Source organism: Zootermopsis nevadensis, unplaced genomic scaffold (assembly GCF_977971745.1).
Source record: "Zootermopsis nevadensis isolate Lab colony 2312 unplaced genomic scaffold, Znev_1.0 Znev_ptg000031l, whole genome shotgun sequence".
NCBI lineage: Eukaryota > Metazoa > Arthropoda > Insecta > Blattodea > Termopsidae > Zootermopsis > Zootermopsis nevadensis.
In genome coordinates this window covers 5,308,119-5,332,823 of record NW_028259163.1, presented here as the reverse complement: position 1 = coordinate 5,332,823, position 24,705 = coordinate 5,308,119, and the positions used below count along the sequence as shown (strand labels likewise).

At 34.6% G+C, this 24,705-nt stretch overlaps 1 protein-coding gene across 7 annotated transcripts in view; it reads left to right on the top strand.

Annotated features, from left to right (window-relative positions):
* The window catches only part of LOC110834432 (uncharacterized), a 337,206-nt gene that overhangs the window by 196,902 nt on the left and 115,599 nt on the right, over window positions 1-24,705 (top strand). For all 7 annotated transcript variants that reach the window (XM_087359488.1, XM_087359491.1, XM_087359490.1 and 4 more), the window contains one exon: window positions 16,196-17,418. In XM_087359488.1, the coding sequence (XP_087215614.1) occupies window positions 16,906-17,418 (513 nt within the window). In that variant the 5' untranslated portion in view covers window positions 16,196-16,905. The remainder of the gene's footprint in view (window positions 1-16,195; window positions 17,419-24,705) is intronic.

Genomic DNA, 24,705 nt, shown 5'->3' with positions numbered 1-24,705 from the left:
TTTCATTTGGACTTTGTTGATGGAGATTGAGTATATTTTAAATATGTTTATACAAAATGTTGAATTATAATTAAAATAGTATGATCTAATAAAATGTATAATATTCATTCAATATTTAATATTTGAAGCTGAAGTTCGTCTGTATAATATTTAAGAATCTATTTTATGTCTCAAAGAAAATGCAATTCTCCATTACAAAGATAGATTTGTTTACGCTGTTTAAGGAAATAATTTACGTGTTCTCAGAGGACCATGTAGAATACACAGTTAGTGATTATTAAACCACGTGGTACACATAGATACCATTGTGATATGAAGGGTTAGAACCTAATTAATTTTATACCGGTGTACTGCAAGGACTAAATATATCAGAAATCTTGGCCCATGAAATATTGGTTTTGTCATTAGTGGTAAAATTTTTCTTAAAATTTAGCTGAGGTCACGATAGGAGAAGCAGGCGTGCGGAAACAAGACCTTTTGTGAGTGACATGTGGTCATTATGACTCTGGTTTCGTTATCGGAACCATTTCAATACCATCGCGTGTCAAGACGACGCGAACAGCAATTAATTTTCGCCACGCTAATCTAACTTGTATGTTGATCACCTAGGTACGCCATGAGTGCGGATAGATTAGGAAAAACGTCTTCACTAAAGCGACAAGTATGTCTTTATATATGATCCTAGGTTACATTTCTGTGCATGGCGGAATATGGATGATACTAAAACATTAGCTTGCATAGTATTAAAAATATATTAAAATTAGCCGTCAATCACAATATAATATAATTAAAAGATTAAAATATCATTTTACGTTCCCTATCGAGTACTCGATTTACATGTGGAACATACACGACATGTTTCGGCTATATATAGCCATCATCTTGTGTTATGTATATAAACTTTTCACTGAATTACTGATTTTTTTAATGATTTTTAGTTTTCATTTTTCTTATGATGTTTTTGTCATTAAAAATCAGTAAAAAATCAGTAATTCAGTGAAAAGTTTATATACATAACACAAGATGATGGCTATATATAGCCGAAACATGTCGTGTATGTTCCACATGTAAATCGAGTACTCGATAGGGAACGTAAAATGATATTTTAATCTTTTAATTATATTATATTGTGATTGACGGCTAATTTTAATATATTTTTAATACTATTTAAATAAATCACAATATGACGCATCTACAATATCTTATTAGCTTGAATAGTTACAAGGTGTTTCAATCAGCAAATGGCTTTACTATAAAAGATATTAAAATAAGTTTTCTGATTTCTTTTTTTTCTTCATCGACAGTGATTCTGCATTACAAAGTATTAACGTGTTCTGCATCTGGTATTTCTGCAATATTGTTTAAACGTTACGTTAACTTGTAGACAATGATGGAGAAATTTCAGTTAACAACTACTTTTCGTTTGTATATTTGCTGTTATAAATTATTTCAAATCACTGAAAAGTTTACACCAACGTCACAGCGAACAATTATTAGAAGTGCATTTATATTTTACCGCCCTCTTCAGAATTAACTTGTAAGAAGTTTGTTCCTTAATAAAGGTTCTTGAATATGTCATAGATAATTTTTAAAAGAGTAGAAATTTTTATTCGATAATGAAATATACCTATCGAATGAATTATTTGATTATTTTAATTCGGATTTTTTCTTCGAATTGCAATCGAATTAAAACACTCGAATATTTGTTCGAACAGAAGGATTTCGGTAATAACAGTAGAATTAAAATATTTTACTACACGTTGTTTACGGAATTAAATCCAATGAACTGACGAGATAATTTCTCGGAAAAGTTTATTTTTTTTTTTTGTATTTAGAAATCCTACTTTTCTTCTGTAGTTGTTTTTAATGACTGTTCAGTGTTTGGTTTTTATACTTTGTCTTTGTTTCGCGTTAGATGAAAGACAATCATACAATAGAAAAAATAGCTCTGTCGTACGGCAGTTGTTTTTTTTTTTTTTTTTAAAAAGGGCCAGTTAATACAATTTGTTTATTTGTAGAACTGAATAACATATCATATCTTCTTGATTGCTTGAAACGCAAACATGTAAATGTTTTGAAATCTTATACCTTACATTATGTTTTAGACGTAGAAACTCGCAATTTATCAGGAATTTTACGACTAAAAAGACGTCTGTATAATCTAAGTAGGATTTGAAATTTTCACGGCGGTGAGTCTGAAGATGGTTGTCTCCTGGGTTGTGGCATGTGTAGTCTGGTAGAAGTTTACCGACGTTTGAGAGGTCCTTGCTGTTGCAATGCAGAAAATAATCTTCTTCTATACCATCTACACCGCAATGGTGGTCTAGCGGTTAGAACGCTGGCCTTGTAATCCTGGGGCCTCGGGTTCGATTCCCGGCGGTGCCCGAATTTATAACTTGTGTTGGGCAAGGCCGTGGTCTAGGCAACACGGAGTTTTCCTCCGTGGCATCCCAACAATTACTCCATTCACACTCACACAGAAGAAGGCAATGGCAAACCACTTCTGGATCATCTGCCAAGAACGTATATGAACAGGTCCCAGTCCGAGAAAAGGATGGAAGGATCCTGTTCATATGGACCTGTCGTCAGACAGAACACTAAATAAAAATAAAATACCATCTACATCGGCTCCTGGAATTCTTTACGTAATTTTGCTGGTTACAGTGACTGTCTCTTACTTTAGTAATGTGAATTAACCAACTGAGTTAATGTATGGGTCAAAATGACAGATTCTTAACTACTGGAGTGTAGCCATTTAATTTTAAGAGAAAGTCTTGCTGTATAGTTTCTTTTTGATTATAGTAGGATTTATTTTGATTTTGTAAGTTTAACAACCGGTTTGTTAAGGTCTTGTTTGTGTGTCATGCTGTCAGTAACATAACAAACGAAGGTTACAGAATTAACAAGTATAGAGGCTTGCGAAATGCAAGGTTGAACTTTACTCTAGTTGTAATGGAACGGAAATATCCGGACTATGGTGAAATGATCCAATTTCTTCTTCAGCTCTCTTAAGAAAGAAATCATTCGACTAGAATCACCCCTTTTTAAAGTTAATAGATTCATTTATATGTTTTTTTTATAATACTGACTTATTCGATAGTTTCGAATAATCGATTTATTCGATAGTTTTCATTAGGTTATGCTCATGAATGAATGAAAGTTTGAATCACAGGTTCGTTTTCTTGAAGAGTCAAATCCGCTAATTTGGCACTAATTCTGGTTTAATGTTTATAGGAACACTTTTATCTGTGTTTTGGATCTTTTTTCTGTAATATCGCTGGAAAAACAATGCTGGTCTAATATGTGTTTTGCCATTATTAGTTTTGAAGGCACAGAAAAGGTCTTCTCCGAGACTCAAACCCAGAACAGTGTTTCGGAATTTTGGACATTTTAAAATTCCTTCCTCGGTCAAGGCATAAACATCCCAAGTTTAACTAGATTAGTGTTCCCATTCTCAATCTATAAGCGTAAATATTTACAAACACTCATACCCAACCACGATTACAATTATACAAATTTAAGCGTACATAATTTAAGTGATTATTGCTTTGTGCAGATCAACTTCGTTATATGAAACACAAAAATCGACCTGTAACGTCACTGGAGGCAGTGTTACGGACGGATAAATTGAAAGGTATTAATAGTGTTTATTACCTGAGAAGTTGATTCATTCATCTTGCGTTATCTATAGCACCGTAAATTGTATCTGTTTATAATCACATTCGTTTCAAAATATATTATATATTTTTGACAATAGTGGTGTTTGATTTCGCACATCGTTATGTTAATATTATTCGTCAAAGTTACTATTAGATTATACCCACGGTTTTGTACCGCCCCTACTATTTTAATAATTTTACAGATATAGGCAACTATCAATTAAAATGTACTGACACCCCAAAAAATAAAATAATTAAATATTCACGCTTTAGTTTCATTCATAAGAATATATTTTAATGAACATTTATTTTTACAATATTTTAGGAGTGATTTTTGACATAAGATATATTCAAATTATTTTATTCTTGAGAGTGATAAATGATGAAAGTCAAAATCAGAATTTCATTATAACAAAATTAATAGGACCTTCGGATAACTGCCCTTTTATTAAAAAAAACATTAAATTACGAATCAATCAGGTGTCTGTAGATTTATATTTTATCCCCTAAAGGAACTTATAAACCTTAAATAATGTAAATCATTAGGTAAAGAATCCCTTAACAGTCGGAGCGTGACGCTAACCACTCACCCCATCTAGTGTCGAGATTGAGAATCGGTAGGAGCTATACCGCCTCTCCCCCCAAGCGCCTACGTGGCGTATAGTGGAACTGCCTTACTTTTAACAATTATTTATTTTAATCCGTCTTATCACAATATTTAAAATTTCTTATAATTAAGATATGTTTTATTTTTATTTCTATTTCTATTTTATTGATACTTTCTAACTATAATTTATATATTTTGCATTTTATTCTCTAAATTCTTTTATAAATTCTTTCAAATTCTTTAGTGTTTCTTTCAATCTTTTACTTACAGGCCGATATGTACATCTAATAAAATTTAAGAAAAACAACACCTTCGCCCAAAAATGAAAAACAAACGTAATGAAACATCACCAAAATACTACAGAAATCATAATTGAGTTTTAAGTTCTTAGATATATTTTACACCTGATGATGGTTTTATAAAAACCGAAACATGTTGTGTAAATGTTCAGAAATGTAAATCGATCAATCGATATGGAGCATCAATGATATTTTATTATCTTAATTATAAGAAATTTTAAATATTGTGATAAGACGGATTAAAATAAATAATTGTTATAATATTCACAATATGACGCAATTACACTATCTTATGCCTTACTTTTATCACGGTAACTGTTATCAGTACACAAAGGACTGATTGAGAAATCTTATTATGTCATACGTAAATGTATAAATTAAATGCCGTAGGTAAATTCTTATTCTGGGAATGAGTATGGGAAATTAGAATCGTTGAGAAAATCTTTGAGTGTATTTACGTTGATTGCAGCCCGCTCTACAGTTTTTAATCCATACGTTTTGTTCCTGTTGGGTTGAGTCCACAGCAAAACTGACGTGGATTCAGGTTTATATATGCGTGCCAGAACATGGCGCAGAGAAGCGATGACTGGGACATAGAGGGGGTTGAGGTTGTTTTGGAGGGATGATTTGTGTCCGGATACGGTAATGGTGGATATATGCTTGCAGGAAAATGGACGGTCGGGGGGTAGTTCGGGAGGGGGTAAAAGGGATGGTGTGATTAATTGCTATCCTTCCGCTTTGCGTTCGAATAACACAGCGCCGGTGACGTCACTGACCCAGCTAAAGCGTTCGATTTTGAAAACAAACTGCCAGCGCCAACACGGAGTGACGAGTAATTTTTAAAACATTGGCAGACGCGAGGTCTGTTTTGTTCTTGGTTGTACTTTGTGTAGTCTGGATTTTCTGTGGAACTGGGGGTTGTCCATTAACGTCAAGAGCTTCGAGATATCATAAAATATCTCGTCACATGACCACTTTAATTCGCATGTTTTCTATCATATAGACTCTTTCGATTCAAAATATTCTGTACAAAAAGAACGTTATAAAAAGTCAATAATTCGGATTATTAAGACGGGTGTTTAGACAAAATTTGTATCCACTAGTGAAAATAATATTTTATTTCGATTTTTTGAGCTAATGGTAATAGAAAAAAAACTCGAGTGTATCCTATTACGTTAAAGAAGTCTGTTCGTATTTATTACACAATTCGCACTTTGTCAAACTTGTTATTTGATCGTAAAGAAGATATATATATATGTTTCTCGTAAGTATCTCTAGCTTCGCCGACTGTTGAAAACAGTTGCTGGCTAGCTAGACGCTGTGTAGGGGAAGGAGAGATGAGACAGACCTTTCTCCCCCCCTTCACTTCCCCTCTTGCTGTGACGTAGCTCAAGTTCACAGACATTTCACGGCCAGTATATTTATATGTATTTATGTGTATTTTTGGACTAATTGTGATATAATGTACACTCATTATCAGTCCTCGCTTCGGGAAAGAATTTATAGGTATCTCAACAAATGAATTTGAATTCAAAACCCGGTAGCCAAGGTCATTTTACGTCATGCCAGCTGTGTAGCTGTTAAACACTGTTCGTTGCATTAACTGAAACCCTTAAATGTACATAGTCTAGAACAGTGGTATTCAACCTGGGGTACGCGTACCCCCGGGGGTACGTGGAATTTTAACAAAAAATTATAAGCACTGAATAATCAGGGTCAGATGTAATACATTATTTTTTTATGTAATTTATTTAATTTATTTTAGATGTAGATTATATACTATGTGTAACTTGAATTACACACCAACAACTTTAGGGGTACAAAGTTGAAGAGAAATTATATCTGGGGTACGCGAAGACATCTTAGGGTGTACGTGAAATTTTAAAATATATATATATATTATTTTATGATAAACACTGAATAATCAGTAATGTAATTTATTTAATTTATTTTAGATGTAGATTATATACTATGTATAATTTGAATTACACACCAACAACTTTGGGGGTACGCGAACAAGAAAGGTTGAATACCACTGGATTAGAAGTTATCGCAATAGGATTGGCTCTGTATGCATATCTTAAAATTAAAATCAATTTGAGGCTAATTAAATGTTAGATAGTTATGTTAGCACGTTTTAGGTTTGATTGCTACGTGTTTGTACCATAGGCTAAAAAATGCAGATCGATGTTTATTATTAGCTTTTATGTATCTTTGGTCGTGATTAAAAAGGACTAAATGGTCTCGATAATGACGTTCTGTGGTCAAATGCTCTGTGTGAAAAGATTTATATTATTCGGCAGTACTTCTAATGTGATTAAAGTAATATCGAAATAACGTTATATAATTGTAAAGGATTGTAAATATGGTGTTTTGCATATTTTTTTTTTCTACTAAATCCATCGTTTGATATAACAGAATTATGCCACAATATTTCAGGGACTGTAATCCTGTCTTCAGGTGATAAAACCTATTCTAGTGGGTTCAATAGAAGGGGGTAATTGCCCGAAACTGGGACACAGCCAGTCTCTGAAACGTCTAGGCTGTATTTTAGTATACTAAACAATCTGTTCGGCGAAAACAGTAATTTTGAACGAGATATATTTTTAAGTAGGACGGGTAGAATTATTCATTGCTCGTCTAATTTGAAAAGGGTTGGAAATAAATACGTGATAAAAGCGGAAAGTAGGTAAATGTAGGAAATTGATAACAGACAGGAAGTTAATTATTCGGTTTTGTCCGTCTAATCACAATTATATTTAAAATTTAAAATTTACAAATAAGATAATTAAATTATCATTTTATGTTCCATATCGAATAATCGATTTACATTTGGATTATTCGATATGGAACATAAAATGATAATTTATTTATCTTATTTGTAAGTTTTAAATTTTAAATATAATTGTGATTAGACGGACAAAACCGAATAATTAATTTAATATTTGATTCACAATATGACGAAATTATACTATCTTATAGACAGGAAGTTGATAATGACTGAACCTACCAAATATTATCTTGTTCAATTTAAACACGTCTGTCCCACTAGTTTCTGAATATTATTCAGGTTGTTATGTCAAATAATTAAAATGAATGCTATAAACAGATTGTGTGTCTTAGTTCATTATTACAAACGTCAGTTATGACGTAATAGTGCACTGACTTGGTGAGTAAGCATAAAACATCCATGGTAATGCCGATACATTCAAATAGGCTACAGTTTACACCTACTCTCATATTATTACACTCTGAATAGCATAGCTTGTTGGTAAGTCGTCGTTAAATAAGTGAAAAATGATTTTCTTTCGAGGTACTTTGCAGATGAACAAATCATGGCACTGCTGGGTTGTTTCTCGTTAGACAGTCGATACGAGAACCTTGTACTTGCGTCACGCCTGGCTGTGAACTAGTTAAGATCGATCCATCGATAAAGGATGACATCTAGAGCACATCTTAACCTGTCAACTGGGCTATATGCTCCTACCATTGTACGCTCGACTGGTTCGGTAATCGATTTTCGATATATAGAACGATCTGATATGCTCGAGATCACCAGAGGTGGAGAGGCTTGAATTATCTAATGAACCATGCAGGTATATAGAGATGTTTCCATAACATTCGATGAACGAGTATATTCAAGTTTAAATAAACTCTCAACAAATGAAGTCCGAACGTTGGAGTTGCAAAATTGTGAAATAAATTATCGAATTTGACATCGGTTTAGAACGCTGATTCAATGAAATTTGAATGGGGTATTTCTATATAGTGTCTGTTGAATGTGAAGTTGGCTCTAGTACGATTATATATTAGTCTATCTTTTCAGAGATGGTTGTGTGTGATTGGCAGTTTATATTTTTTCCCTAGAAATATTTATATCTAACCAGAATGAAAACAGGAATAGAATGCCGTTTATAATGTGAAACGTTATGGTACATGTCAATGTTCTGTTATGTCATTGTCTTCCGATAATAAGGTTCCTACTCTGTAGGCCTTGTCAGATAAAGCTGGTCGAAATCTTCAGTTCTGAAGATGGCATCAGAATTTATCTCCGAAACCAACGTCGATAAAAATTAAAATTTTACATGGAACATGTAAGTGTTCAGACTTGAAGTTTCATTTGCATGTCATGAATGATTTTAGAGACTATTTTATTGTCCAGAAATACAACTGATTTCTACTTATAACACGTCGAAGATCACAGTAATATGATCGAAGAATGTTTAGTTAAGAAAATTCACGCCCGTAAAATTTTTTAAGTAAAAGGTGAAATAATTTAAAGTAAAACTGAGACAAACTTGAGTGTCAAATACCCAATAGAGAGATTGTTTAACTTGTAAGATACACAAAGTTCTAACTGAAATAAGTGACGAAAATTCGACAGGGAAGCCCGGAGACAAAAACTTTCCACTGAATTAATACCCGAGAGATGAGAAGACCAACAACGGTAGACCAAAAAGAGAACTTCACTGTTCTCTAACACTCCCTTACCCATCTTCCTACTCTTTAAACTTTTAGTACATCAGTCTTCATATCATTTATACGAAGGCTAAACTTGAAACGGTCGCATTAACCTCGCTTTACCCAATCATTTAAAATACCAGAAAGTGAAAACAATTAAAATATTTACTATGGCAAGAATTTACGAGTGATTATTATCTATGCCTGTTAATAAACTTTAATACCCAGTAATAATTATACATACCAAGTTCATTAATAACAAATAACTCCATATATTGTAAGACTTGAGGTTCTCACAGCGGTGAGTCTCAAGATTTCTGTCTTCTGGGTTGTTGCGCTGTGTAGTATGGTCGATGTTTACCAACGTTTCAGAGGTCATACTGCCTCCATCATCAGGGCGATATTTGAAGTTTTCACAGCGGTGAGTCTCAAGATTTCTGTCTTTTGGGTTCTTGCGCTGTGTAGTCTGGTCGATGTTAACCAACGTTTCAGAGGTCATACTGCCTCCATCATCAGGGCGATATTTGAAGTTTTCACAGCGGTGAGTCTCAAGATTTCTGTCTTCTGGGTTCTTGCGCTGTGTAGTCTGGTCGATGTTAACCAACGTTTCAAAGGTCATACTTCCTCCGTCATCAGGGCGACGCAACAACCCAGAAGACAGAAATCTTCATACTCTGATGACGGAGGCAGTATGACCTCTGAAACGTTGGTTAACATCGACCAGACTACACAGCGCAACAACCCAGAAGACAGAATTCTTCATACTCTGATGATGGAGGCAGTATGACCTCTGAAACGTTGGTTAACATCGACCAGACTACACGACGCAACAACCCAGAAGACAGAAATCTTCATACTCTGATGACGGAGGCAGTATGACCTCTGAAACGTTGGTAAACATCAACCAGACTACACAGCGCAACAACCCAGAAGACAGAAATCTTCATACTCTGATGACGGAGGCAGTATGACCTCTGAAACGTTGGTAAACATCAACCAGACTACACAGCGCAACAACCCAGAAGACAGAAATCTTCATACTCTGATAACGGAGGCAGTATGACCTCTGAAACTTTGGTTAACATCGACCAGACTACACAGCGCAACAACCCAGAAGACAGAAATCTTCATACTCATCGCCCTGATGACGGAGGCAGTATGACCTCTGAAACGTTTGTTAACATCGACCAGACTACACAGCGCAACAACCCAGAAGACAGAAATCTTCATACTCTGATAACGGAGACAGTATGACCTCTGAAACGTTGGTTAACATCGACCAGACTACACAGCGCAACAACCCAGAAGACAGAAATCTTCATACTCATCGCCCTGATGATGGAGGCAGTATGACCTCTGAAACGTTGGTAAACATCGACCAGACTACACAGCGCAACAACCCAGAAGACAGAAATCTTCATACTCTGATAACGGAGACAGTATGACCTCTGAAACGTTGGTTAACATCGACCAGACTACACAGCGCAACAACCCAGAAGACAGAAATCTTCATACTCATCGCCCTGATGATGGAGGCAGTATGACCTCTGAAACGTTGGTAAACATCGACCAGACTACACAGCGCAACAACCCAGAAGACAGAAATCTTCATACTCTGATAACGGAGGCAGTATGACCTCTGAAACTTTGGTTAACATCGACCAGACTACACAGCGCAACAACCCAGAAGACAGAAATCTTCATACTCTGATAACGGAGACAGTATGACCTCTGAAACGTTGGTTAACATCGACCAGACTACACAGCGCAACAACCCAGAAGACAGAAATCTTCATACTCATCGCCCTGATGATGGAGGCAGTATGACCTCTGAAACGTTGGTAAACATCGACCAGACTACACAGCGCAACAACCCAGAAGACAGAAATCTTCATACTCTGATAACGGAGACAGTATGACCTCTGAAACGTTGGTTAACATCGACCAGACTACACAGCGCAACAACCCAGAAGACAGAAATCTTCATACTCATCGCCCTGATGATGGAGGCAGTATGACCTCTGAAACGTTGGTAAACATCGACCAGACTACACAGCGCAACAACCCAGAAGACAGAAATCTTCATACTCTGATAACGGAGGCAGTATGACCTCTGAAACTTTGGTTAACATCGACCAGACTACACAGCGCAACAACCCAGAAGACAGAAATCTTCATACTCTGATGATGGAGGCAGTATGACCTCTGAAACGTTGGTTAACATCGACCAGACTACACGACGCAACAACCCAGAAGACAGAAATCTTCATACTCTGATGACGGAGGCAGTATGACCTCTGAAACGTTGGTAAACATCAACCAGACTACACAGCGCAACAACCCAGAAGACAGAAATCTTCATACTCTGATAACGGAGGCAGTATGACCTCTGAAACTTTGGTTAACATCGACCAGACTACACAGCGCAACAACCCAGAAGACAGAAATCTTCATACTCATCGCCCTGATGACGGAGGCAGTATGACCTCTGAAACGTTTGTTAACATCGACCAGACTACACAGCGCAACAACCCAGAAGACAGAAATCTTCATACTCTGATAACGGAGACAGTATGACCTCTGAAACGTTGGTTAACATCGACCAGACTACACAGCGCAACAACCCAGAAGACAGAAATCTTCATACTCATCGCCCTGATGACGGAGGCAGTATGACCTCTGAAACGTTGGTTAACATCGACCAGACTACACAGCGCAACAACCCAGAAGACAGAAATCTTCATACTCATCGCCCTGATGACGGAGGCAGTATGACCTCTGAAACGTTGGTTAACATCGACCAGACTACACAGCGCAACAACCCAGAAGACGGAAATCTTCATACTCATCGCCCTGATGATGGAGGCAGTATGACCTCTGAAACGTTGGTAAACATCAACCAGACTACACAGCGCAACAACCCAGAAGACAGAAATCTTCATACTCTGATAACGGAGACAGTATGACCTCTGAAACGTTGGTTAACATCGACCAGACTACACAGCGCAACAACCCAGAAGACAGAAATCTTCATACTCTGATAACGGAGACAGTATGACCTCTGAAACGTTGGTTAACATCGACCAGACTACACAGCGCAACAACCCAGAAGACAGAAATCTTCATACTCTGATAACGGAGACAGTATGACCTCTGAAACGTTGGTTAACATCGACCAGACTACACAGCGCAACAACCCAGAAGACAGAAATCTTCATACTCTGATAACGGAGACAGTATGACCTCTGAAACATTGGTTAACATCGACCAGACTACACAGCGCAATAACCCAGAAGACGGATATCAACTCCATATATTGCCCACAGAGTATTTATGGCTTTCGTATAATTTACATAATAAACAGCCATTATATCAGGAACCAGCATTAACCTAACGTTCTTTGTAGAAGAATTTTGTTTTATGTAAGAACTGAATTCCTAAATGTTACTTAAACTATCTCCCGTTAGCGTAAGCACATTCTAACTTATGGTTTATAAGGCATTTTTTTTTTCTCTCCAAATTTCAGTTATGTATTTTGAACACAAGAGTGGTTTAATAGTACATAAAACGTTGTGATAAGACTCACGCAAGTTTCTGTCCTTAACTCTAGGATTTGTTAGTTTTCAACTTAAAATTGTTAAAATAAATCATAACGACATTACTTTGACCTCTCTTAATACTTTTATATTAGCAAGATTATACTTCACGACTATTATGAATGTCTCCACAGCACATTCTTCTTTGAACCTAACCTCAAATTCAACAAGTGAGAGGGATTCCCCCTTGTACCTTCCTCAGTTTTACAGTCAACATAATTAACCTCTTGTTATAACGAGTGAAGAGTTACCACAAACGTTTTGAAAATTATCAAAATGCGATGTCCATTAAATGTTTATGTTTATCGAGGTACTCATAAGTTAACGCGATCGTTTTAGTCAGTTATTCATAGTGTTGCTTGCGATATATCTCGCTAATTTGAATCAATTAATCCTCAATTGACTAATAATTCATGTTATATCTATCGATTTAACCACTGACGTGTTTGAAACAATCACGATTAAATACTACGTATCAATATGTTTATGTTCCATAAATATCGACCTTTATAAACCCTCACCAAACAGACCTACATGGATGACACAAAACTTTTATATCCATCTAAACATCCTCTGACTGTCTGATATCAAAGTCTTATCTACATTTATAAAATAATTTTCAGGATCTGAATTATCTTAAATCATATGAGTTTTTTTACGTTTTAATACTAAAATAATTTGGGGGGGGGGGGGTTGCAGCCGTACCGTAAAGCTAACCATTCACGTACATCTGTTGTCGAGGTTAAAAGTGCATGGAGCTGTACCTCGTCCAACCATATGTATGTATAATGCGGTTATTAATTAAGCACTAAGGAATATTTAATTTATGATATTTCAGGTTTTAACAGTGGTGTGTTTTGTGCCATGTTCTTTAAAAAAAATTAATATTTTGAAAATGCTTACTGCCTCTAACTAGGGCGATGACCACTATTTTTATGTATTATAAATCCATGAGCTCATCAGCCAAAAGACTGCATGAAGATAGATTATTTATCTGTGTATCAGATTATATTTTTCTCGTAGTTTTATAATGAGCTACGATGTAGACAATATTTCGTTTTCCCATAAGAAACATAAATTTCTCTTTTTGTTATCACGTTCAGATGGGTTCTGGGCCTATCCAACCATCCACATACTTGATTTTTATAAAATTAATATATTTTAAAGTAGACTCGGAAATTCAGACTAGCCTTCAATGCCCTTTTAGATATCTTATTTCCCATTAAAAGTTATTTCTTAAGACCTTACAATATTAACCTAATATGAAGTTTTAAGTTGTATAAATATGGAACTCCATCCAACTTTACTATATATGACGTAATTTTCTGTAATGAGAGATTATATATTTTTCTTACTTTTACAGGTATATCAGCTTTAAGGTTTTGATTTGACATCACATCATCGTGATGAATTTATGTAGGAGCTGTTACCATGGTGATATTGTTATTTCAAGAGGGAGTTTTATATTTTGAACCCATGGTCTGTAGGATGTTTTTATTGGGAAGGAGGTAATTGTGTTAGCGATGTACAATCTCTATCAATCACTGTAATCCCTAGCTGTCAGTGCCATCTGTGAAAAATGATCCTTATACGATCCAAAGTGATAACCTAGTCACAAAACCTAACCACTTCAAAGAATGAGTGTCGTATGGAGAATTAATAGATAGAAATTCCTTATGGAATTTGCTTGTAGACGAGTCTGAAATTCTGAACTTTGATAAATCTGTCTGTCTGTCTGTGATGTATAAATAACAGTTTAAGAACTTAAAAAATAACAGAACTCTAGTTCCAAAATAGTCACTTCAAAACAGAAGTTACGTCTATTACACGGAGGATGAATATTAAAAAAGAAACATTTTTAATATTTATCTGCTTTTATTGATAACATTTTAGCCATTTTTTGTCGAATTTTCGTAGCAGAGATATTTGTAGCGAACGTAGACAATACTAGGTCATAAAAAATCTCTATTACTGTTTGCAATATGTTATCCAAAATTATTCGTATACAGACTATATTATTATGTATCGCCGCCGTGGATTCCGAAATAATAGTTTAGATTTTATCACATATTCTGCATTCATGAGATATATTTAAAAATGTGAACATACTTTTACATTATATCTGGTACTTTAAACTTTTAATAAGTTTGTTTTTGGTAAATGTCTTGTAGAGCGTTGTAAATGAATTACAGTGGGCTGCTTCGTTATCTTTCAATTTTCCTTTAAAATATATTATAAATGCCTAATAAAATTGTTTTGGATATTGACAGAATGAAACGTCAGTTTTTGGTACCACCATGCAAGCTACATGCCCCGTCCATCTATTGCTATATGATAATTTGATAATCAGAAGAATAGTTGATAAAATTTGTAACAAGTAGAATAATATAAAACACTGGTTTCGTCCCACAAAGGAAACATAAATGGCCGTAATATTATCTTCCTTGTCGTAACCCTTAATATATGCAAGAGAGAAAAACAGCAGACCAATGTCTGGGTAGGAGGATAATATTAAAATGTATTTTAGAGAAAAAGGGATGTGAATTGAATTCATCTCGTTTGAGAATTGGGTTCTGGGGCATGCTGTGTGAACATGGTAGTGAATATATATTTTTTAAAAAGGCTGAATATTTTTTTTGGCTAGCTCAGCGTAATATTTTATTATCCAATAATTTTGTAGGTACACAAAACCATTTTGAGAAACAATGTTTTCATGTCAGTAATTGATCATTTCCGACAAAGACTTGTGGAACCATGCTTAAAAGACATTGATTTTATGCCTCAGAAATACGTATCTTATGTCACTCTTGCGTTCTGCAAATGGTTTTATGCATTCTGTATTCTGAATTCAAATTAAGCAATTTATTTTACATTGCGTAGTTTGAGAAGCTTTCGATGTTTGTAAACTGATCACTTTTTTGCTTGAGAATCCCTTTCTCTACCTCTCTTTAACCTCGAATATGTCAGGTTTAAAAAAACAATTTCATCTATAAATGAACCTACCTTGAACACTCTTGTAATCGATATTAAAATAACTTCGTACGGAATTTTGTTGTTGATACGAGAAGTAAGAGAATTTTATCACGAGTAGATAATTATTCTTTTTCGTTATTCTTCTGGGTTGTAGCTGCGTGTAGTCTGATAGATGTTTACCGACGTTTCGGAGGTCCTTATTTCCTCCATTATCATGACGATTTATCTCCCTGATTACCCAAAGGACGGCCGTCTTTGTACTTAATGTCGTCAAATCTTACATGTAATTTCAAGGTTTTATATTCCAAAAATAAGTAAACACTCGTACAAGACATTTTCTGTAAATATTACAGTTGTTTATCGATGAATAGATTTATTAAATCTATACGTAATTTAACTTTTAGGATGGAAAACTGGGGGTTCAAATACAATAAAAATATTCTCTCAAATTTTTGGTTTAAATGCGCCATTGAATGAAACGATATAACACTTGAACGTTGTGATATTTCTTTTTCAGTATCTTCATGTTTTCGCTTTGTTCCTTAAGGAAATGGGAGATTTTTACTGTTGACAATAACTTTCCTTTTCTTTTCTTTTCAGGGAACGCGTCGTGACGTACCGCACTTCAGTCACGTGCCAATTCGCCCACAATCACCGACCGTGATCCACCTGAAACAATTTCTAACTTCCATTTGTTTTTTTCTGTTAGGACAGCCAGAATCCTATTAGGATTTCAGAACACCTTTCCTGAAATTGTCCAGTATTTGCCTTTAGTTAGAGTTCATGTACGAAACATTTAATGTGATCACAGTTAAAATCTTTGAGAAATACTTTCATATTACATTCAGGTTAACAAGCGAAATTAACTGCACTCAACGTGTTTTATAATCTCAGTAGTTGACGTGTGATAAATCTTGTCGTTCAGAATTACTGTATTTGATACTTAAACCAAGATTAAAGAGAAATATGTTTATCTAAAAAAAAATTTATTTAGAAAAGCCTACTTTAAAATTCTAATAAATCAAATCTGTCATTTGAAACTATATTATCGGTTATAGAAGTAACTCCAGAAACTTACCATTTTAATATCCAAATATTTAATTTAGTTTTATTCCTTTACCGAATTTAAAATATCTCACTAATGAGCATCGTTAGATGATAAAACGAGTATGATTTTCATCTTAAAATATCCTAATGGATAGGGCAAGAAGGCTATACATTTAAGCTAGTTTAAACTTAAACCACAAAATCCATTTTAAACATAACCTCTACTAGCTTAATAGTAAGCCAAAATATTATCTTGCCTAATCATGACATCCGGTAACCTTAAAAATAATTACCATTTATTAATGCATATAAAATACCCACTCATCTCCAAAATCTTAATAATCCTGGTATTGTTGCCAGTGATCATTTGTCTGTCCCTAAATAACGCCGTGAGAGATTTGCAGAAAAACACAGATTATCCGTCTGAGCAATGGAACATGCACATTGCGATCGCATTCAGTGAAACACACACGCAGACGTTCTCCCGCGCTTTTAACAAAGCCATGAACAACGTCACGAGGCTGTTCGTGGAGAATTATCACCAGCATAATATCACTTTATCGCCACTTATGATTATTCTTCCGCAAAATCAACAGTTCTCCTCCGCCATTTTAGAGAAAACGTGTTCGCTGCTGGAAGGGAAACACGTAGTCGCTGTGCTGATAATTGGCGGAAGTCCCGCTGGGTTTGCTGTGGCGCTGGCGGCTGGAACTGCTGGGATTCCCGTTCTGTGGGCCAGAGGGGGAACGGGAGATTTGGTGGGATATTTCCAATCGGTAAGTAAAATTGTTTTGTATATTCTCCAATGTGAGAATGGGTAAGAAATTTAAACGTTTGATTTTTACACTTTTTCATACTGGTAGAATTAACAGAGCTATACCGGAAATGGAACGTAACCAACTGATAACAAAGCTTCCTCAAAATTAACGTAATACCTGTTAAACTTTTCACACTTTTTGAAATGGTTTTTATTTAATGTCATACTTTTAATGGACCCATATCAAAACAGCACATACCCCGTTTAAATTTTACTTATTAGATTTTATTTTTTTAAAAAATTGTATTAGTTCACTTTATAAACTTGTTCTGTTTTCATAACTGCTGCTGTATTCTGGTGGTAGATTTCTGAATTACTGATGTTAACTCGCACGTATATTTCTTGTACGAGTTATTTTCCACTGCTCTGGATTTGTGTTTGGAATAAATAATCGAAAAGTAATGTAACATTTCTCTATGTTATTAAGGTTAAAAGTTTGTATTCAGAAATTAATAAAACTTGAAAATTTCTGTCTTCTGTCTGAAAACATGTCAAGATGTCTTGTTCACGTCTGCCTCTAAAAGTTGAGTTTGTGTGTTCGTCTGTGATATCTGTATTTGTTGTCTTTGTAGGATAATTGAATTTTAATCCTGTTAGCAGTAAGAACTACCCCTGACGCAACTAAGATTAAAACGTTTAAGATTTTACGACTAGTATCTAAGCTTTGGCACTAAAAGAAACAATTCGTAATTAAATTTATGAACGACAAGAGCTGAAATTTACAGCAAAGGAAACTTCGACACTGAAAATATCTAGAGTAAGTCTTGAAAACGTGTAAACTGTATCTCATCGCGACCGTTACATTTAAAAATGTTTATGTCCTTTTTGCCGAAATGGTTAACTCGAAATATATTATGAGATGATAAAGTTGCGTCATTATGTGATAAATATATATTTGTTTAAATCTTGTCAGTCTAATCACAATAAAATTCCTATTAAATATTAAAATATTACTATAATTAACATTTAAATATTATTAAAAGTTATGATCTAATGTAAATCGAACATTTCGATATAGAACATCATTTAATATATTTTAAATATTTTAAATGTTAATTATAGTAATATTTTAATTTTTAATAGGAATTTTATTGTGATTAGACTGACAAGATTTAAACAAATCGAAATATATTGTTGTCTCAAAGTAAAGTTCTGATTCATGTGGTCCTGGCTTTTATTTTGGTTGCTTTATAGGTCATTATTTCGTGTGTAGCCATTTTTGTAAGGCTCTGTTGCACAACAATGCGTTCAAACAATGGAGTTCAGTAATGCGGGCCGACGTAAGGCGTTCTTCACTGACGCAAGGACGGGAAAGGATGAAAATTGAATGGATAAATATTATATCTCTGTTATGTTCTCATTTTATAAGAAATCGGCACGCTTTCGAGGTGCCTTGAGGTACTTCAATCTCCTCTGAATTCAATAGGAGACCCTCAAATAGAGAGTTGTTAAGATTCAATCAATATGGCTTCTTCCGGTCCATTACTTACAAAGATAAAGTAATACACTGACGAAGATGTCTTACATCGTTGCCACATTCCTTGTTTTAAGGTTTTAAGGTGGATTCTTATTGTTAAAATTTCACCGTTAGACTATTTATCACAAACGTGTACTGACCAAACTACAGGGTGGGTGGGAAGTAAGTAGGTATTAAATAATCTTTGCGTAGGAAATATAGGGGTTATAACCATTTCTCAATGTCTACGTACTTCCCACACACCCTGTAGATGGCGTATGGAACCAGAGGGCTCATCACCGAATTAACCAAAGCCGTTTACCGGTCCCTGTCCTGGGTCAACAACCAAAGCATTTCTAAATACACAAATGAAAAATATGTAGCCAAATAATATCGGGGTATAAGATACGGAATTTCTCAGCCAATGGTTAGCATTAATCGTATCTGAAGATCCGGGTATCAGCTGTCGACTGTCCTGAGATTTTAATAGTTTTTCTCAGTCCCTCTAATGAGATTTCGTGATAGTTCCTTAAATTATGCCATGAATGCTTCATTTGGTATAATTTTTTATTCATTTTTCATTAATCTTTCTAACATTTTTTATTTTTATTTCTTATTTAATTTTTGAGTCGTGCTGTTATACGACGTGCGGTGTTTGCGTAACTAATTCTCAGGTGAGATTGATTAACGAGGCAACTTAAATAAAAAAGATACATGTAATGTATTTGAATAGATGAATGATTAAGTAAAATTAAACATACTAATTAAAAATAAAGGATTGTTGATATCTTATTATCATATTTTAGAAATTATTAATTAGTAATTAGCGAAATCTTGCGCATGCGCGTATATCGAATTGATAGCAAGGATTTTCTCCTGATCTGTGGACTGTATTTGCATTTGTTTATTTAAAGTTCGGTGTCGCTCAGTTTATGACATGTGCTGAGTGTTGTGCCCTTTTTGGGAACATTTCGTGTTAAAAAAAGAATTGTTACAAGGAGTACAACAAAAGATGTCCAACAAAATGTTAAGAACCACGCCCTCACTCTATAAACTCAACCAATTTAAATAAAAATAACATTACAGTACAGTAAGGCCTGTTATCCTGCCCGAAAAGGACAGATTGATTATTGGATAATCGAAAATTACGAAAGACTAATGAAAGATTCAAGGGTTTCATGAACAAATATCTACTGAATTTACGATAATACTTAAATTACAGTATACAGTACGCAACAATTAAAAAAATCTCGTAAACAAAAATAGTATTTAACGTAATGTAAACCTGTAAATAAAAATTTATTATATTGAGGAATATTTAATAGGTATTTCTTCTTTGCGGCAAGGTCACGTCATCGCCTGAACAGTTGAACGTCTGTAGCAGCAGAGAAAATAAAATGTAGAATTGCGCGGCGCGGGGAGTTGATTCACCCCACTGCAAGCTGCGTTGACCGCCGATAAAATGGAGCGTTCCGACACGGCGCGTAATATCGGACAAACGGGACACTCCTGTATAATGAGATCGTAACAGGAAGATAAATCACTGTGTTGCAATATGTCCGCCAAGCAGTGATGCATTATTAATTGAACTGTGTGCAATGGGACACGTCGGGTCTCCAGACAATCTAGGAAACAAAACATAAACTATCACACAGAAATTCCAGCCTTTGGGCAATTCAGAATCAAGATTACGATTTGTCGGATATTCACTGAGTTAAGCATTAATAAATGTCCCATGATGTAAAGCGCCATTTTGACGACATAAAATTTGATTAAGCGAAAATGCTGACTTATTGTCTGGTAATCAAAGCATAACACCGCCACGGTGGTATAGCGGTTAGAACGCTGGTCTTGTAATCCTGGGGTCTCGGGTTCGATTTCCGGCGGTGCCCGAATTTATAACTTGTGTTGGGCAAGGCCGTGATCTAGGCAACACGGAGTTTTCCTCCGGGGGCTTCCCCGGTTTCTCCGTGGCATCCCAACAATTACTCCATTCACACACAGAAGAAGGCAATGGCAAACCACTTCTGGATCATCTGCCAAGAACGTATATGAACAGGTCCCAGTCCGAGAAAAGGATCGAAGGATCCTGTTCATATGGACCTGTCGTCAGACAGAACACTAAATAAAATAACCATATACTAAACATCGAATGGTCTATACAATACGTTTTATTATTAATGGTTTATCGTATACGATACGTAACGTACGCCACGCAGCTTGGCATGTAAACCAACTTTTTTTTTTTGCTGGCTGCATTAGTTTTATTAACCAAGAACAGTTCAGTATAATATGATATAATAATTTTCTGATAATTATTGTAATAAATATATTTTGACGTAAATACGTCTATAAGGAAGGGTCATTCGGCAAAAACGTGGAACGAAAAAGTGTAACAATGGTTACCTAGGGAACGTCATCTGTTTACTCGGAATTGTTGTTACCTATAAAACATTTCATTACATTACCTTACATTACATTACATTCATCTACCACAGACCCATCTTAAGCGTAACTAATTCAAGTTAAATAAGCAATGTCTTAATCAAACTTTACTCAATTACAAAGCATGTATGAAGGAAATATTTAGAATAAAGCCAATATATAAAATTCCTTTCCGTATAGACGTATTTACGTCAAATTCTCCGGAACCGTGGTTCTACTGACAACTTTTTTAAAAGTTTATTTATTTGAATATTACAATTATGTTCACTATACGTTTGGCATTTCGTTTTATAAGAAACTCTATCTATCTATTGTGATATTCGTTATGGCGAATGTTCGTAAATTGAGAGTTGACAAAACCGTCCTGCGATGTAAAGATTTGGATAAACTTAACGAAAATATTTATTTCAAGTTTCAGTTCTAGATAGAACCTGTTTGTGTTTTAGATTTAATTTTGTTGCAAAAAAGTATCATACTTTTATATTTAAGTGATCAACTTCTTGGGGTAACATGCATTTCTCACGACTCGTCAAACCGCTGGGTTTTTTTTTCCTAGTATTATGACGTCACTCATACGCCACGTTCATTGCCCGTAGTTGTGTATTCCAATTAGCCAATGCTCATACCAAAGCGCTGTATAAAGCCTGTCAGTGCGTCGCGACGCGACAGTGTGGAAATGAGTAGATCTATGCAGATTATAGGATGTTGTTGCGTGACACGTTTAAAAGTTCGCTGTAAATGGATTTTCACCTCTGGCGCTGACTACGTATTTACAATGCCAGATGTTTGTTTACACTAGTTAGTATCCGTGAAATTAATATCCAGACTGAACGCGTCGCGATTTATTATGGAGTTAATTAATCATTCCGTATCAGTTTTCGAATTTAATTTCCGGTAAATATTAGAAGATTTTATATTTTTCAGTTATCCCGACTTAGCTTTCTCAGTAATTTGGGATATATCTGTCAGTTAAATGTCATTTTGTACCTTAACATTCGTTTAGGGCGATTTCCGCCTCGTTTTATGAATTACATTCTCTCTTCTTTGGACGTGCTTCGATGTACCATGCATGGCTGTTATGTAGTCCTCTTGCTATATACTCAAACCCTGAAGATGGTTGCATAATTCTCCTCCGAAACGTTGCTTAAAGAACAATTATCTGAATTTACACAGCAACGAAAACCTTCTACAGGGTGATTATAATTTGTATGCTACAGTATTTGAGACGTCGTATAAATTGAAGAGGTCTTGAGATGCCAATTCGTTATTGTTACGAAGATTGGTTTTATAAAACACGATAAAGGACGTACAAAAACTTACCAAATTAAAAGACAGGAACCCATCATTATATCAGCCAAAGACCAACCACATTTTAAACCTCACTATTACTTATTATTAGCCTAATTTTAAATGGATAAATTAATCGTTATAAAGTGATTAATTAGTTGAATATATTTTATTATTTTTTTATTTATTCAACATCGTTGTGTCCTTGATTGTGCAACGTCCAACGATAGAAAGATAACTTAATAATGAATTTTAAAAGGCACTATCCCGAACTGAGAAAACCACGAAATCCTTTTATCAGAATATCAAATTTCCATTGGTTGAAGAGGAAAAATAACAATAAATATCCGTGATAAAAATTATATTAATTATTAATATAATAGTCGTCATCTATAGATTTATAGTGGAAAGAAAACTATGCTGGTAACTTAAAGCAATTATGATTATTAACGTCTCCTATTTAAATAATCGCTCTTTTTTGTTACATGTGTCCGTTTAACACGGCTTTGCAATATCCAACCGAACGCGTTTAAAAGTCTCGTCTCAGACACTGAAATTGTAGTTTTTATGAAGGCGATAATTAGCCTGAGGTTTTTGTAAATACACAAAATGTTCAAGTTTTATTGACTGCGATGTACTCAAGAAGGATTTTGCTCCATGTAAGTAAAATTTAACATGATCACAGCGGAAAAGATGTTTAATCTACAATTTTGAATGCAATATATGAGATGGAAGTCTATGAACGAAAAGACAAGGCATTCCATTATCTTGAAATATCATATCCTTTTAGCTTAGTAATTAACATAGCGCATTTCAAAATGTGAGCCATAAATCAAAGAATAAGAGTTGACAGAACACTTAAGTAGCAGCTCAAAGAACGAGCGGAAAAAAGTACGGAGAGAAAGCGATTCGCATCAATTACGTCTTCGCTAGTATTAAGTTGGAGAATTGAAAAGTTACCCATTTAGCTCGAGAACTCATCCAACTTTACAGTGACCGTAAAATTTCCACCTGCCCACATGATAAAATATTTACCTCGCGTTACAGAACCCCAAAAGTTCATTAGTTTGCTCACAAAAGCCGATCATTGGACCTTATGTTATGCTCCAAATACACAGAATATCTAGTTTTATACTAAAACTAGATAATTATTAGTTAATAATGATAGAAAAATGTATTTTATTTTTGCTTAATTACATGAGCTGCGAAATGACAGAAAAATGTATTTTATCTTTGCTTAATTACATGAGCTGCGAAATGTCATTTATTTTTCTGAGTTTTATTCGAGTACATGTATAAAGAATTTTATAAATGACTGAGAAGTCTTTTAGTTTGATGCATTGATTATTCAAACGACAACGAAGATGATTTGATGAAATCGGAGTGCACATGTCAAATAAGTTGACAAAAAGTGTTAAAAGCTGTTGGTAGAAATATTATAATAGAAATCCATTAGACAGCTTATCAAAAAGTTTATAACAATATGTCTGTGCTTTTATAATTCACGTCTCGGATCTCTCAAAAATGATTAATGTGTAACTGACGTTAAATAGAAGGGTAGTTACTGGTGCGTGTATTTTGGGGCAGAGGAGGAACGGGGTCAGCGCACGTTCAGAAACAAAAATGTCTGTGGTGTACTTATTTATTGTTTTTCTTTTGTGAGACAATATTAACCACGTGTTATGGTTGTCTGGCGTTATATACCACTGCGAAAACAAATCACGAATTCCATTCTGCCTGCTTTTAATTTCTGTATCTGTTGAACCTGACAAAATCTGTTATAAATATAAAAAACAGCTTAATAAATTATAAAAATATTAATAAATTATTCTGTTTACGGTGGAATAATACATGTTTTTATCAACGTCTACAATAGAAAATTAAATAGAATTGTGTATCAAAATAATTTAATTTCAATTTTTAAAATGTATTATTTTTACTTTGTCTATCGTCTAAGTTAAAATATAAATAAAATACGTTTTGGAAGCTAAATCCTCTTCCGTCTTCCGATAAAAAATAAAGGGCAGAAACCTTACCTGTTTCCCCATTGGTTGAGGT